This window comes from Lonchura striata, chromosome 35 (genome assembly GCF_050655825.1).
Source record: "Lonchura striata isolate lonStrDom1 chromosome 35, ASM5065582v1, whole genome shotgun sequence".
NCBI classification, from domain to species: domain Eukaryota; kingdom Metazoa; phylum Chordata; class Aves; order Passeriformes; family Estrildidae; genus Lonchura; species Lonchura striata.
In genome coordinates, this window is record NC_140737.1 from 425681 (window position 1) to 439967 (window position 14287).

Consider the following 14287-nt stretch of genomic DNA (forward strand, 5'->3'; position numbering starts at 1 on the left):
AGGGGCGCGAATGGGGCAAAGGGGCACCAAAAGCGGCTGGAGTTGACTCAGAACAGCCGAAAGTCACCCCAAACCGGCTGGGAATGCACCAAATCCACCCAAAATTCCCCAAAATTGGTCCGGAACAACCCCAAAACAGCTCCGAGTGCTCCAAAAGGCACCAAAGCACCTGAAATCCCTCAAATCCACCTAAATTACCCCAAATTCCTCCCAAACGGACCCAAAACCACCCAGGAGTGCTCAAAAAATGCCCTAAACCGCTCCAAAACAGCCCAAACCACCCTGAAATCACCCAAATTCCACCAAACCACCTCAAAATCACCCAAATTCCACCCAACCACCCCAAAATCACCCAAATTCCACCCAAACCTCCCCGAAATCACCCAAACTCCACCCAAACCTCCCCGAAATCACCCAAACTCCACCCAACCACCCCAAACCCACTCAAATTTCACCCAACCACCCCAAAATCACCCAAATTCCACCCAAACCTCCCCGAAATCACCCAAATTCCACCAAACCACCCCAAAACCAGCCCCAAACCACCCCAAAACAACCCAAATTCCACCCAAACCACCCCAAAAACACCCAAATTCCACCCAAACCACCCCAAAATCCTCCAAATCCCCCAAAATCCCCCCCAAAAAGAGGCGGAGCCGGGCGGGTTGGAGCCCAAATCGGTTTTGGGGGCGCGGCCGGGTTTTTGGGGGATTTTGGGGGGTTTTGGGGATTTTGGGGCCCTCAGCGGATGGTCTTGACGGGGCTCTTGAAGTTGCTGGCGGCCTGGAGCTGCAGCTGGTAGGCCATGGGGTGGATCTTGAACCCATACAGCCTGGGGCGAAAAAACGGGATTTTGGGAAAAAGTAGGGGTTTGGGGGGAAAAACGGGGATTTTGGGAAAAAAAATGGGGATTTTTGGGGGGAAAATGGGGATTTTCTTGGGGAAAATGGGGATTTTTTGGGGGAAAAATGAGGATTTTGGGGGAAAAAGCGGGTGTTTTTGGGGAAAAAAAATGGGGATTTTTTTGGAGGAAAACAGGGATTTTGGGAAGTGAGGGTTTTGGGGGAAAATGGGGCTTTTGGGGGAATATGGGGATTTGGGGGGGAAAATAGGGATTTTTGGGGAAAGTATGGGTTTTGGGGAATGGGGTTTTGGGAGAATGGGGGTTTTGGGAAAATTGAGATTTTGGGGGGAAATTGAGGTTTTTGGGGAAAAATGTGGATTTTTCGTGGAAAATGGGGGTTTTTGGGGGAAATGGGGATTTGGGGGAAAAAATGGAGATTTTAGGGGAAAATAATGGGGAGTTTTGGGGGAAAAAAGGGGGATTTTGGGAAATGGGGTTTTGGGGAAATAGGGATTTGGGGCAAAAAACAAGGGTTTGGGGGAAAACCCAAGGATTTGGAGGAGAAAATGGAGGTTTGGGGAAAATGGGGATTTTGGGGAAATGGGGGTTTGGGGGGAAAAATGGGGGGTTTTGGGGAAAAAATGGGGATTTTTGAGGGAAAAATGGGGATTTTGGGTAAAAAGGAGGATTGAGAAGAATTCAGTGTATATTCAGGGAAATTCAGGGGAATTGAGGAAAATTTGGGGAAATTCAGGGGAATTGAGGAAAATTTGGTGGAAATACAGGGAAATTGAGAAAACTCGAGGAAATTCAGGGAAACTGTTGAAAATTCGGAGGAAATTCGGGGAAATTTGAGGAAAATTTGGGGAAATTGAGGAAAATTCAGGGGAAATTTGGGGAAATTGAGGAAAATTCAGGGGAAATTTGGGGAAATTAAGGAAAATTAGGAAAATTCAGGGAAATTAGTGGAAAATCAAGTGGAATTTAGAGAAAATTCAGAGAATTTTGGGAAAAATTCAGGGAAATGGAGGAGAACTCGAGGGAAATTCAGGGAAACGGATGGAAACTGGAGGGAATTGAGGGGAATTTGGGGTGTTGGCTCTGACCTGGGCACGAACTGGTTGGCGGGGCGCTTGGGGCGGTACTCGGGGTGCACCATGAACAGCATGTGCGGGAAGCCGGTGCCGAAGTAGGCGCCGTCGGTGTGGTGGTGCCGCGAGGATTTGGGCGTGTACACGTCCATGCACTTGGGGCAGTAGAGCTTCACCATGGCCTCGCCGGGGATGTCCGACAGCCCTGCGGGGGAAAGGGGAGAAAAGAGAAAAAAAAAGGGAAATAAACTTAAAATAAACCAATCATAAAGGGACCCTGTGGGGGGAAACACCAAAAAATGCAAATAAACCCAAATAAAACCCCTGAAAGTGACCCCTCCCAGTCCTCCCAGTCCCTCCCAGTGCCCCCTAATCCTTCCCAGTGCCCCCAGTCCCCCTCCCAGTCCCTCCCAGTGCTCCCAGTGCCCCCCAGCCCCTCTCCCACTTCCCCCAGCCCCTCCCTCCCAGTGCCCCCAGCCCCTCTCCCAGTTCCCCCCAGTGCCCCCAGCCCCTCTCCCAGTTCCCCCCAGTCCCTCTCCCAGTCCCTCCCAGTTCCCCCCAGTCCCTCCCCAGCCCCTCCCAGTGCCCCCAGCCCCTCTCCCAGTCCCCCCAGTCCCTCCCAGTGCCCCCAGTACCGATGGGCAGCATGGGCTGGTTCTCGCAGTACACCCGCGGGCAGTATCCGAAATCTCCCTGCTGGTACTTCTCCAGCTGGGGGCACACGGGGGGGACGGTCAGGGGGTCTCGGGGGTCTCAGGGGGTGTCCCAGAGGGTCTCAGGGGGGTTATGGGGGGGTCCTGGAGGTCTCAGAGGGGATCAGGGGGTCTCAAAAGGGCTCAGGGGGGTTGGGGGGTCTCAGGAAGGCTATGAAGGTGTCCCAGGGGGTCCTGCGGGGATCAAGGGGGCTCAGGGGGTCTCAGGGGGTTCAGGGTGGTCTCAGGAGGGGTTCAAGGGGGGTCGGGGGGGGATTCAAGAGGTTTCAGGAGGGCTCAGGGAGGCTATGGGGGTTTGGGGGGGTTTAGGGGGGTTCACGAGGGGGTTTTTGGGGGTCCCAGGGGGTTTTGGGGTCCCACCATCTGGGCGATGCCGCGGTTGGTGAGGATGGATCAGGGGTGCTATGGGGGGCTCAGGGGGGCTCAGGGTGGCTCAGGGGGTTCAGGGGGGGCTCAGGGTGATTTGGGGGGGGGTCTCAGGGGTTTTGGGGTCCCACCATCTGGGCGATGCCGCGGTTGGTGAGGATGGATCAGGGGTGCTATGGGGGGCTCAGGGGTGCTATGGGGGGGCTCAGGGTGGCTCAGGGGGTTCGGGGGGGGTTCAGGGTGATTTGGGGGGGGTCCCAGGGGGTTTTGGGGTCCCACCATCTGGGCGATGCCGCGGTTGGTGAGGATGGATCAGGGGTGCTATGGGGGGCTCAGGGTGGCTCTGGGGGGGCTCAGGGTGATTTGGGGTGGGTCTCAGGGGTTTTGGGGTCCCACCATCTGGGCGATGCCGCGGTTGGTGAGGATGGATCAGGAGTGCTATGGGGTGCCTCAGAGAGACTCAGGGGTGCTATGGGGGGGCTCAGGGTGGCTCAGGGGGTTCGGGGGGGCTCAGGGTGATTTGGGGGGGGTCTCAGGGGTTTTGGGGTCCCACCATCTGGGCGATGCCGCGGTTGGTGAGGATGGATCAGGGGTGCTATGGGGGGCTCAGGGTGGCTCTGGGGGGGTTCAGGGTGATTTGGGGGGGGTCTCAGGGGTTTTGGGGTCCCACCATCTGGGCGATGCCGCGGTTGGTGAGGATGTAGCGCGCGTGGATCAGCCCGTAGAGCATCTCGGCCGCCTGCTCGATCAGGTCGCTCTGGTTGGGGTTGTCCTCCAGCTCCTCGTCTGCGGGAGGAGCACAAGGGGTACGGGGGGGTCAGCGCGGGGCTGGGACCCCCAGGGACACCCCAGAGATCCACAGAGACCACCAGGGACCACCCAGAGACCCACAGAGACCCCCAGGGACCACCCAGAGATCCACAGGGACCACCCAGAGATCCACAGAGACCACCAGGGACCCCCCCGAGATCCAAAGAGACCCCCAGGGACCACCCAGAGATCCACAGAGACATCCAGGGACCACCCAGAGATCCACAGAGACCCCCAGGGACCCCCTGGGACCCTCAGAGATCCCCAGAAATCCCCAGAGACCCCTGAGCCCTTCCCAACCTCCCCTGAGCCCCCTCCAAGCCCCTCCTCAGTCCCCCCAGAGCCCCCCCAAGACCCCTCTCAGGCCCCCAGACCCCCTTCCAGAGCCCTCAGAACCCTCTCAGCCCCCCAGACCCCCTTCCAGAGCCCCTCAAGACCCTTCTGAACCCCCCCAAGTCCTCCCCAAGCCCCCCCAGAGCCCCTCCTGGGTCCCCCAAGCCCCTCTTGAGTCCCCCCAGAGCCCCTCAAAACCCCTCCTGACTGCCCCAGACCTTCTCAAAACCCCCTCAGACCGCCCCAAGCCCCCTCAGACCCTCCCCAAGCCCCCCCAAACCCCCCCAGAGCCCCCTGGGCCATACCGGGCTCCAGGTCCAGGATCATGTCCAGTGCCTGGCGGTAGTGCGGCACCTGCTCGTTCAGCCCCGTCAGGTTGAACTTGTCCTGGATGTAATCCTCGTCCACCTGCGCACCAAACGGGGGCTGGGGGGTCCTGGGGGGCTCGGGGGGGTCCCAGGGGGGTCTGGGTGTGTCTTGGGGGGCTCTGGGGGTGTCCCAGGGGGTCCTGAGGGTGTCCCGGAGGGTCCTGGGGGGCTCTGGGGGTGTCCCAGGTGGTCTTGGGGGGCTCTGTGGGGGTCTCAGAGATCCCTCGGGGGTCTCTGGAGGTGTCTCTCGGGGTCCTGGGGGGTTCTGGGGGTGTCCCAGGGGGTCTGGGGGTCTCTGGGGGTGTCTGAGGGGAGCTCTGAAGTCTTGGAAATGTTCTGGAGGTATCCTAGGGGGTGTCCCAGGCTGTTCTGTGGGGTCTTGGGGCATCCCAGGGGGCTCTGGGGGTGTCCCGGGGGTCTCTGGTGGTCTCTGAGGGGGTCCCGGGGGTCTCTGGGGCTGTCCCGGGGGTCCCTGGGGGTCTCTGGGGCTGTCCCGGGGGTCCCTGGGGGTCTCCCCGGGCTGTCCCGGGGGTCTCTCGGGGTCTCCCCGGGCTGTCCCCGCCGTGGCCCCGCTCGCACCTCACAGAAGAACTCGTTGCCTCGGAGGCCGCAGAACCAGGAGATCCACGACACCTCCTCGGAGCTGCTCATGGTCCCGGCGTGCTGCCGACACCGACGGCGGCCATGAACCCTCCCCGTCCCCCCCCGGTAAACCCCCCGGTACCCCGAAACCCCCCGGTGCCAGCGGCGCCCTCACAGCCGCGCCCTCCCCCGCGGCCGCCCCGATCCCGCTCCGGAGGGATCCCCGGCGGCTCGGAGGGAGCCCCGGCCCCGCCCCGGTGCCCTTTGGGTCCCTCCCGGTCCCCCCCGGTGTCACCGGCGCCCCCCGGGCCTCACCCGCCGCCTGACGGGCGCTCCGGGCACGCTCTGCGCATGCGCGGCCGCCGCCACCTCCCCCCAAACCCCGCCCCTTCTCCGGAACCGACCAATCACCGCCCGCCCTCCGCCGCTTCCGCCCTAAACCACGCCCGCCGCTCCGCGCGGACCAATCAGCGCCGCGCTCCGCCGTCTCTTCCGCCTGAACTCTGCTCCCGCGCGCGTGCGGGCCAATCGGAGCGCGCCCGCGCGTCACGTGGGTGCTCGGGGCTCCGGTCACAACTTCCGGCGTCCGGTCGGGACCCCCGGGACCCCCCCGCTGCCCCCCCGCTGCCCTCCATGGCCCTGATCGCCTTCCGCCGCGCCCAGGAGCCGAGCGGCGGCTGCAACAACGGGCGGCTGCAGCGGGAGCCGCCGCCGGGCCCGGCCAGCGCCGCCGCCGTTACCGGGGAGGACGCTCGGAGCTTCTACGAGCGCCTCGTAAGCGAGGACGGCACCGCGGAGCCCTCCCGGGACGGCCCCAGGTGGGCGCGACCGCGTCGCGTTAATCGCGAAGCTGCCCGGTAATTGCCGGGGGTTCCCGGTAATTCATTAACGAATCGCCGCGGTTCCGGTTCGCAGCTCAGCGGGGCTCCCGAATTTCTGCCGCAGCTGCGGGATCTCCTTCCGCGACCCCCCCGGCCAGCACCGCCGCTCCACCGCGCACCTGCTGCGGCTGGGGCCGCCGCCCGGGCCGCCCCCGCCGCCCGGGCCCGGTTACCGGGGCCCCGGGTACCGGCTGCTGCTGCGGGCGGGCTGGGCCGGCGGCGGGCTGGGCCCCCGCGGCACCGGGCGGCGCTTCCCGGTGCCCGCCGTGCCCAAACGGGACCGCGCGGGGCTGGGCTGGCCCCGCTCCGCTCCCGGGGCGGCCCCGGTGGCACCGGGCGGCGCCGGTGGGACCGGGGAGGCGGCGGGGAGCGGGCGGCGGCACCGGGAGCGGGCTCGGGGCGGCTCCCGGGAGGCGGAAAGGGCCTGGGAGATTCGCATGAGGGAGTACATGGAGAGGTGGGACCCGCCCGGGGCACCGGGGGAGCTCCGGGACTACCGGGAACCCCCCTGGGACCTCCCAAAAACCCCCTGAGACCCCCCAAAATCCGCCCGGGGCACCGGGAGAGCTCCGGGGTTACCGGGAGCCCCCCTGGGACCCCCCAAAAACCCCCTGAGACCCGCCCGGGGCACCGGGGGAGCTCCGGGACTACCGGGAACCCCCCTGAGACCCCCCAAAAACTCCCTGAGACCCGCCCGGGGCACCGGGAGAGCTCCGGGGTTACCGGGAACCCCCCCAAAACCCCCCGGGACCGCCCTGAGACCCCCCAAAACTCCCCAGTCCCCTCCAAGACCCCCAAAATCCCACTGAGACCCCCCCAAAACCCCCCTGAGCCCCCCAAAAGTCCTGAGACCCCCCCCAAACCCCCTGAGCCCCCCCAGAGCCCCCCAAAACCCCCCTGAGCCCCCCAAAAGTCCCCAAAAGTCCTGAGACCCCCCCAAAACCCCCTGAGCCCCCCCAGAGCCCCCCAAAACCCCCCTGAGCCCCCCAAAAGTCCCCAAAAGTCCTGAGACCCCCCCAAAACCCCCTGAGCTCCCCCAGAGCCCCCCAAAACCCCCCTGAGACCCCCAAAATCCCCCTGAGCCCCCCAAAATCCCCCTGAGCCCCCCAAAAAACCCCCAAGCCCCCCAAAAATCCCCCTGAGCCCCATCAGACACCCCAAAACCCTTCCCTGAGCCCCCCAAAACCCCCCAAAAACCCCGAGACCCCCAAAATCCCCCTGAGACCCCCAAAACCTTCCTGAGACCCCCCCAAACTCCCCCCAAGGCCCCCCAAAATCCCCTCAATCCCCCCAAAACCCCCTGAGATCCCCCAAACTCCCCCCGGTCCCCCCAAAACCCCCACAACCGAAATTTGGGGCGCTGGGATTTCCCGGCCGGATTTTGGGGGGGCTCATCCTGCCCCCCCTGCGGTTTTTGGGGTGCCCGGGACATTTTGGGGTTCCCCCCCCCCCCCGCAGATTCTCCACCTCCCCCCACGCTGCTTTCGGGTCCCCTCGGGGATTTTTTTGGGGTCCCCCCGATTTTTTTGGGTCCCCCGGGGATTTTTTTGGGGCCCTCCTGGATTTTTGCCCCCCCCCCCCCCCCGATTTATTTGGGTCCCCCCAGGATTTTTTGGGGCTCCCCATGGCAATTTTGGACCCCCCAGATTTTTGCCCCCCCTGGAATTTTTGGGGGTCCCCCCATGGCAATTTTGGGCCCCCCCGGAATTTTTGGCCCCCCCCCCCCCCCCCCCCGTCCCTTTTTTGGTCTCTTCCTCTTTTTTGGGGCTCCCCCTCCCCTCCCACATCCTCCCCCACCCCCGCCGGGATTTCCGTTCTGGGGGGCGGGGCTAATTAACCTGGGGGCCGTTAATTAATTAACCTGGGGGCCGTTAATTAATTAACCCGGGGCCATTAATTAATTGACCCCGGGGGCTGTTAATTAATTGACCCCGGGGGGCAGTTAATTAATTGACCCCGGGGGGGGGGGGGGCAGGCGTTGATTAACCCCACCAGGGCTGTTAATTATTTAACCCTGGGGCTGGTAATTAATTAACCCTCGGGTCTTTAATTAATTAACCTGGGGGCCTTTAATTACCCCGGGGGTGGGAGGTCCCGGGGAGATCCAGGGGGATTCCCGGGGGGTCTGGGGGATTCCCAGGGGATGTTAATTAACCCAGGGGCTGTTAATTAACCCCGGGAGGGTCCTAGGGGGTTCCTGGGGGATTCCCAGGGGCCGTTAATTAACCTGGGGGCTGTTAATTAACCCCGGGGGGATTCCCGGGGGGGTCAGGGGGATTCCCAGGGGATGTTAATTAACCCGTGGGCTGTTAATTACCCCCGGGGGGATTCCCGGGGGGGATTCCCAGGGGCCGTTAATTAACCCGGGGGCTGTTAATTACCCCCGGGGGGATTCCTGGGGGGATTCCCAGGGGATGTTAATTAACCCGTGGGCCGTTAATTACCCCCGGGGGGATTCCCAGGGGGGTCAGGGGGATTCCCAGGGGCCGTTAATTAACCTGGGGGCCGTTAATTACCCCCGGGGGGATTCCCGGGGGGGTCAGGGGGATTCCCGGGGGGATTCCCAGGGGCCGTTAATTAACCCGTGGGCCGTTAATTACCCCCGGGGGGATTCCCGGGGGTCCCGCCCCGTGCGGGGGTTGGGGGGGGCCATAAAGGAGCCGGGAGGAAGAGGAAGAGGAAGAGGAAGAGGCCATGGCCGGGAGGCGCCGCTGCCGGGGCGCCCGTGGCACCCATGGCACCCGTGGTGGCACCCGTGGCACCCATGGCACCCACCGTGGCACCCGTGGCACCCGTGGTGGCACCCATGGCACCCACCGTGGCACCCGTGGCACCCACGGTGGCACCCATGGCACCCATGGCACCTGTGGTGGCACCCACGGTGTCCCCGGTGTCACCCGTGGCACCCGTGGGGGCACCCATGGCACCCGTGGCACCCATGGTGGCACCCACGGTGTCCCTGGTGCTGTCGGTGGTGGCACCCATGGCACCCATGTCACCCGTGGCACCCATGTCACCCGTGGCACCCATGTCGGTGGTGGCACCCGTGGCACCCATGTCGGTGGTGGCACCCATGTCACCCGTGGCACCCGCGGTGTCCCCGCGCTGCTGCTGCTGCTGCTGGTGTCGGTCGTGGCCGGCAGCCGCCTGCCCCACCAGGTAGGGGATGTGACACGTGTGTCACACGTGTGTTACCTGTGTTGTCTGCGTGTTACCTGCGTTATCTGTGTGTCCCCTGCGTCACCTGTGTCATTTGTGTGTCATTTGTGTCGCCTGGGTGTGATCTGTGTCCCCTGTGTCACGCGTCTGTTACCCGTGTATCACCTGGGTGTGATCTATGTCACGTGTGTGTTATCCATGTATCACCTGTGTGTGATCTATGTCACGTGTGTGTTATCCGTGTGTCACCTGGGTGTGATCTGTGTCCCCTGTGTCACGTGTGTGTTATCCGTGTATCACCTGTGTGTGATCTATGTCACGTGTGTGTTATCCATGTATCACCTGTGTGTGATCTATGTCACGTGTGTGTTACCCGTGTATCACCTGTGTGTGATCTGTGTCCCCTGTGTCACGTGTGTGTTATCCGTGTATCACCTCTGTGTGATCTACGTCACGTGTGTGTTATCCGTGTATCACCTGTGTGTGATCTATGTCATGTGTGTGTTACCCGTGTATCACCTGGGTGTGATCTGTGTCCCCTGTGTCACGTGTGTGTTATCCATGTATCACCTGTGTGTGATCTATGTCATGTGTGTGTTATCCGTGTATCACCTGTCTGTGATCTGTGTCCCCTGTGTCACGTGTGTGTTATCCGTGTATCACCTGGGTGTGATCTGTGTCCCCTGTGTCACGCATGTGTTACCTGTTTGTCACCTGGGTGTGATCTGTGTCCCCTGTGTCACGTGTGCGTTATCCATGTATCACCTGGGTGTGATCTGTGTCCTCTGTGTCACGCGTGTGTTATCCGTGTATCACCTGGGTGTGATCTATGTCATGTGTGTGTTATCCGTGTATCACCTGGGTGTGATCTGTGTCCCCTGTGTCACGTGTGTGTTATCCGTGTATCACCTGGGTGTGATCTGTGTCCCCTGTGTCACGCGTGTGTTATCCGTGTATCACCTGGGTGTGATCTGTGTCACGCGTGTGTTATCCGTGTATCACCTGGGTGTGATCTGTGTCCCCTGTGTCACGTGTGTATTATCCGTGTCTCACCTGTGTCACCTTCATGTCACCTGTGTCCCCCCCCAGGACCCCCTGGAGACACCGGCCCCGCCCATCCCTGGTGAGTGACACCCCAAAACCCCCCAAAAAACCCCAAAACCCCCCAAAAAACCCCAAAACCCCCCAAAAAACCCCAAAACCCCCCAAAAAACCCCAAAACCCCCCAAAAAAACCCAAAACCCCCCAAAAAACCCCAAAACCCCCCAAAAAAACCCCAAAACCCCCCCAGACCCCCTCAAACCCCCTTGACCCCCCCAAAAAAAAACCCCAAATCCCCTCAGACCCCCCAAAAACCCCAAAATCCCCCCTGACCCCCCAAAAACCCCAAAATCCCTCCTGACCCCCCTCCCCGCTGTCCCCAGGCGCCCCCCCGCAGGGGACACGAGGGGACAAACCAGCAGCGCACGTCGTGGGTGAGACTGGGGGGACTGGTTTATACTGGGAGGGACTGGGGGGGACTGGGAGGGGACTGGGAGGGGACTGGGATGGACTGGGAGGGAACTGGGAGTGACTGGGAGGGGATTGGGGGGGACTGGGAGGGAATTGGGATGGACTGGGGGGAACTGGGAGGGACTGGGAGGGACTGGGAGGCAACTGGGATGGGTTAAAAGAGAGATTTGGGGTTACTGGTTTATACTGGGGGGGACTGGGAGGGACTGGGAGGGGACTGGGAGGGACTGGGATGGGACTGGGAGGGATTGGGGGGAACTGGGAGGGACTGGGGGGAACTGGGATGGGTTAAAAGAGAGATTTGGGGTTACTGGTTTATACTGGGAGGGACTGGGGGGCACTGGGGCCACTGAGGGAAGCTCTGATTTTTGGGTTTTTTGGTGCTTTTGGGTTTTTTTGGTGCTTTTGGGGTTTTTTGGACATTTTTGGGTATTTTTGGTACCCCAATTCCCCCCCAGCCTCCTCCTGGCCCTCCCCCCTCAGTCCCTGCTGTGGCAGGCGGCAATTTTGGGATTTATTTTGAATTTTGGGATGGTTTTTTTGGGATTTATTTTGAATTTGGGGACATTCATTTGTTATTTTGAGATATTTTAGGATATTTATTTGGGATTTTTGTACATATTTTGTAGTTTTCTGCCACCCAAACCCCATTTTTCCCTCCCCAGCCTCCTCCTGGCTGTCCCCCCCTCACTCCCTGATCTGGCAGGAGTGGATTTGGGGTGGTTTTTTGGGATTTTGAGTGTTTTTATGGGATTTCTGTGCATTTAGAGATATTTATTCGGTATTTCTGTATCTTTTAGGATATTTATTTCTATTTTCCCCCTCCGCAGCCTCCTCGTGGCCCTCCCCGCCGCGCTCCCTGGTGTGGCAGGCGGCGATTTAGGGTGTTTTATTGGGGATTTTGCCTATTTAGGGATATTTATTCGGTATTTTTGTATCTTTTCTGATACTTATTTCTATTTTTCTCCTCCCCAGCCTCCTCGTGGCCCTCCCCGCCGCGCTCCCTGGTGTGGCAGGCGGCGATTTGGGGTGTTTTTGTGGGGATTTGGGGTGTTCTATGGGGATTTTGTGTATTTAGGGATATATTTGGGGGGATTTTGTGTATTTAGGGATATTTATTCGGTATTTCTGCATCTTTTAGGATATTTATTTCTATTTTCCCCCCTCCGCAGCCTCCTCGTGGCCCTCCCCGCCGCGCTCCCTGGTGTGGCAGGCGGCGATTTGGGGTGTTCTATTGGGGATTTGGGGTGTTCTATTGGGGATTTGAGGTGTTCTATTGGGGATTTTGGGTGTGTTTATGGGATTTCTGTATCTTTTAGGATATTTATTTCTATTTTTCCCCTCCCCAGCCTCCTCGTGGCCCTCCCCGCCGCGCTCCCTGGTGTGGCAGGCGGCGATTTGGGGCGTTTTATTGGGGATTTGGGGTGTTCTATGGGGATTTGGGGTGTTCTATTGGCGATTTGGGGTGTGTTTATGGGATTTCTGTATCTTTTCTGATATTTATTTCTATTTTTTCCCCTCCGCAGCCTCCTCGTGGCCCTCCCCGCCGCGCTCCCTGGTGTGGCAGGCGGCCGTGGCGCCGGCGCTGGTTCGGAACGGGGTTCGGCTGCGGGGGAACCGCCTGGTGGTGCCCCGGGACGGGCTCTACTTCGTCTACGCCGCCGCCGCCTTCCAGGGCCGCCGCTGCCCGCGCCCGCTGCGCCTGGCCGTGTCCCGGCTGTCCCCGGAGTACCCCCGGGACGTGCCGCTGCTGCGGGCCGCGCGCTCCGTGTGCCGCGCCGGCGCCGGTGCCGGTACCGGGGGTCCCTGGGCCGAGTCCCTGTACCAGGGCGCCGTGTTCCAGCTGCGCCGCGGCGACCAGCTGGCCGCCACCGCCTCGGCCGGACGCTTCCTGGACCTGCACGCCGCCGGCCAGGCCTACTTCGGGGTGCTGGGCGTGGATTAGGGGATTTGGGGGGTTTTTTGGGGGGTTTTGGGGGGTTTCGGGGGGTTTTGGGGGGTCCGAAAAGCTCCAGGAGCTCTGGATATTCCTGGATGCTCTGGGGTGTTCCAGGATGCTCCAGGGTGTTCCAGGAGGTTCTGGGGGTGTCTCTATGGGAGCTCTGGGGGGTTTCCAGGGGGCTCCAAGGATTTTGGGGGTCCCCAGGGGTTTTGGGGGTTTTTTTGGGGGTTTCAGGGGGGTTCAGGGGGTCTGAAAAGCTCCAGGAGTTCCGGATGTTTCAGGATGCTCCGGGGTGTTCCAGGAGGTTCTGGGGGTGTCTCTATGGGAGCTCTGGGGGGTTTCCAGGGGGCTCCAAGGATTTTGGGGGTCCCCAGGGATTTTGGGGTTTTTTTTGGGGGGTTTCAGGGGGTTTCGGGGGGTCCGAAAAGCTCCAGGAGCTCTGGATGTTTCAGGATGTTCTGGGATGTTCCAGGAGTTCTGGGGGTGTCTCTATGAGAGCTCTGGGGGGTTCCAGGAGGTTCTTGGGGTGTCTCTATGGGAGCTCTGGGGGGTTTCCAGGGGACTCCAAGGATTTTGGGGGTCCCCAGGGTTTTTTTGGGGAGGTTTTCGGGGGTCCCTGGGCCGAGTCCCTGTACCAGGGCGCCGTGTTCCAGCTGCGCCGCGGCGACCAGCTGGCCGCCACCGCCTCGGCCGGACGCTTCCTGGACCTGCACGCCGCCGGCCAGGCCTACTTCGGGGTGCTGGGCGTGGATTAGGGGATTTGGGGGGTTTTTTTGGGGGGTTTTGGGGGGTCCGAAAAGCTCCAGGAGCTCTGGATGTTCCAGGATGCTCTGGGGGGTTCCAGGATGCTCCGGGGTGTTCCAGGAGTTCTGGGGGTGTCTCTATGAGAGTTCCAGGAAGTTCCAGAGAGCTCCAAGGATTTTGGGGGTACCCAGGGGTTTTTTGGGGGAGTTCTGGGGGATTTCAGGAGCTCCAGGAGTTGCAGATGTTCCAGGAGCTCTGGGGGATTTCAGGAGGTTCTGGGGGTTCCAGGAGGTTCTTGGGGTGTCTCTATGGGAGCTCTGGGGGGTTTCCAGGGGACTCCAAGGATTTTGGGGGTCCCCAGGGGTTTTGGGAGTTTTTTGGGGGGAGATTCAGGAGCTCTGGGGTAGACTTTGGGGGTCCCCAGGGATTTTGGGGGTTTTTTTTGGGGAGATTCAGGAGCTCTGGGGTAGACTTTGGGGGTCTCCAGGGGGTTTTGGGGGGGCTCCAGGAGCTCTGGGAGATTTTGGGGGGCTCTGAGGAGTTCCAGGGACTCTGGGGGGTTTTTGGGGGTCTCCAGGGGTTTTTGGGGGTCTCCAGGGGTTTTGGGGGGCTCCGGGAGCGTTCCCGAACGCGCTGGCACAAGCTGAACTTTAATTTATTGCGTTATTTATAGCGGTTTTTATACCCACAGAGATTTTTATACCCACGCGCGGTTCCCGGGTGTATTTTTATAAAATTCTCCGTATTTATCTCTCGTTACCGACGGAAAAACCCCGAGCGCGGTTCCCGGGTGTATTTTTATAAAATTCTCCGTATTTATCTCTCGGTACCGACGGAAAAGCCGCCGGGGGCGGGACGGGCGCCGGTAATTTATTGAGCCCCCGCGCGGTGAAGGGCGGGGAGAGGCCAATAAAGCGGAATCCGGGCGGAAATTTGGGGGAT

General features: G+C 61.0%; 3 protein-coding genes and 1 long non-coding RNA gene across 7 annotated transcripts; 2 read left to right on the forward strand and 2 right to left on the reverse strand.

Moving 5' to 3' along the window:
- Positions 1–665: 665 nt before the first annotated feature.
- CSNK2B (casein kinase 2 beta) lies at positions 666–5460 on the reverse strand. Its single transcript, XM_085564954.1, has 7 exons — positions 5423–5460; positions 5105–5188; positions 4463–4565; positions 3685–3800; positions 2571–2646; positions 1951–2140; positions 666–832 (listed from the first exon to the last, which is right to left on the reverse strand). The coding sequence occupies exons 2-7, from the start codon at positions 5174–5176 to the stop codon at positions 742–744; spliced, it is 648 nt and encodes a 215-aa protein (XP_085421080.1). The 5' UTR covers positions 5177–5188; positions 5423–5460; the 3' UTR covers positions 666–741.
- On the forward strand, positions 5188–6684 carry GPANK1 (G-patch domain and ankyrin repeats 1). Its single transcript, XM_085564941.1, has 2 exons — positions 5188–5925; positions 6023–6684. Exons 1-2 carry the CDS (start codon positions 5210–5212, stop codon positions 6519–6521), a joined length of 1215 nt encoding a protein of 404 aa, XP_085421067.1. The 5' UTR covers positions 5188–5209; the 3' UTR covers positions 6522–6684.
- Positions 6685–8544: 1860 nt separating this feature from the next.
- On the forward strand, positions 8545–14277 carry TNF (tumor necrosis factor). Of its 4 annotated transcripts, none has more exons than XR_014950879.1 (5): positions 8545–9147; positions 10237–10270; positions 10572–10622; positions 12186–13127; positions 13637–14277. XR_014950879.1 is itself a non-coding variant. In XM_085564944.1 (5 exons), exons 1-5 carry the CDS (start codon positions 8683–8685, stop codon positions 12602–12604), a joined length of 924 nt encoding a protein of 307 aa, XP_085421070.1. In that variant the 5' UTR covers positions 8545–8682; the 3' UTR covers positions 12605–13247. The 4 variants fall into 4 exon arrangements, 2 of the variants coding, with proteins under 2 accessions (XP_085421070.1, XP_085421069.1); XR_014950880.1 differs by lacking the exon at positions 13637–14277 and adding an exon at positions 13469–13617 and having other exon boundaries at positions 12186–12905; XM_085564944.1 differs by lacking the exon at positions 13637–14277 and having other exon boundaries at positions 8545–9025; positions 9071–9147; positions 12186–13247.
- Positions 9513–10334, reverse strand: LOC146764220 (uncharacterized). Its single transcript, XR_014950882.1, has 3 exons — positions 10150–10334; positions 9718–10107; positions 9513–9666 (listed from the first exon to the last, which is right to left on the reverse strand). It is a non-coding gene; the product is annotated as an uncharacterized LOC146764220 (long non-coding RNA).
- Positions 14278–14287: the final 10 nt, after the last annotated feature.

Coding starts and splice junctions, on each gene's coding strand:
- CSNK2B (XM_085564954.1), bottom strand. CDS start 5,176: ATGAGCAGCTCCGAGGAGGTGTCGTGGATCTCCTGGTTCTGCGGCCTC. Junction 2,647..3,684: donor ACCGCGGCATCGCCCAGATG/GTGGGACCCCAA, acceptor GTGTGCCCCCAG/CTGGAGAAGTACCAGCAGGG. Junction 2,141..2,570: donor CCAGCCCATGCTGCCCATCG/GTACTGGGGGCA, acceptor TTTCCCCCGCAG/GGCTGTCGGACATCCCCGGC.
- GPANK1 (XM_085564941.1), top strand. CDS start 5,210: ATGAACCCTCCCCGTCCCCCCCCGGTAAACCCCCCGGTACCCCGAAAC. Junction 5,926..6,022: donor CCCTCCCGGGACGGCCCCAG/GTGGGCGCGACC, acceptor TCCGGTTCGCAG/CTCAGCGGGGCTCCCGAATT.
- TNF (XM_085564943.1), top strand. CDS start 8,683: ATGGCCGGGAGGCGCCGCTGCCGGGGCGCCCGTGGCACCCATGGCACC. Junction 9,148..10,236: donor GCAGCCGCCTGCCCCACCAG/GTAGGGGATGTG, acceptor GTCCCCCCCCAG/GACCCCCTGGAGACACCGGC. Junction 10,623..12,185: donor ACCAGCAGCGCACGTCGTGG/GTGAGACTGGGG, acceptor TCCCCTCCGCAG/CCTCCTCGTGGCCCTCCCCG.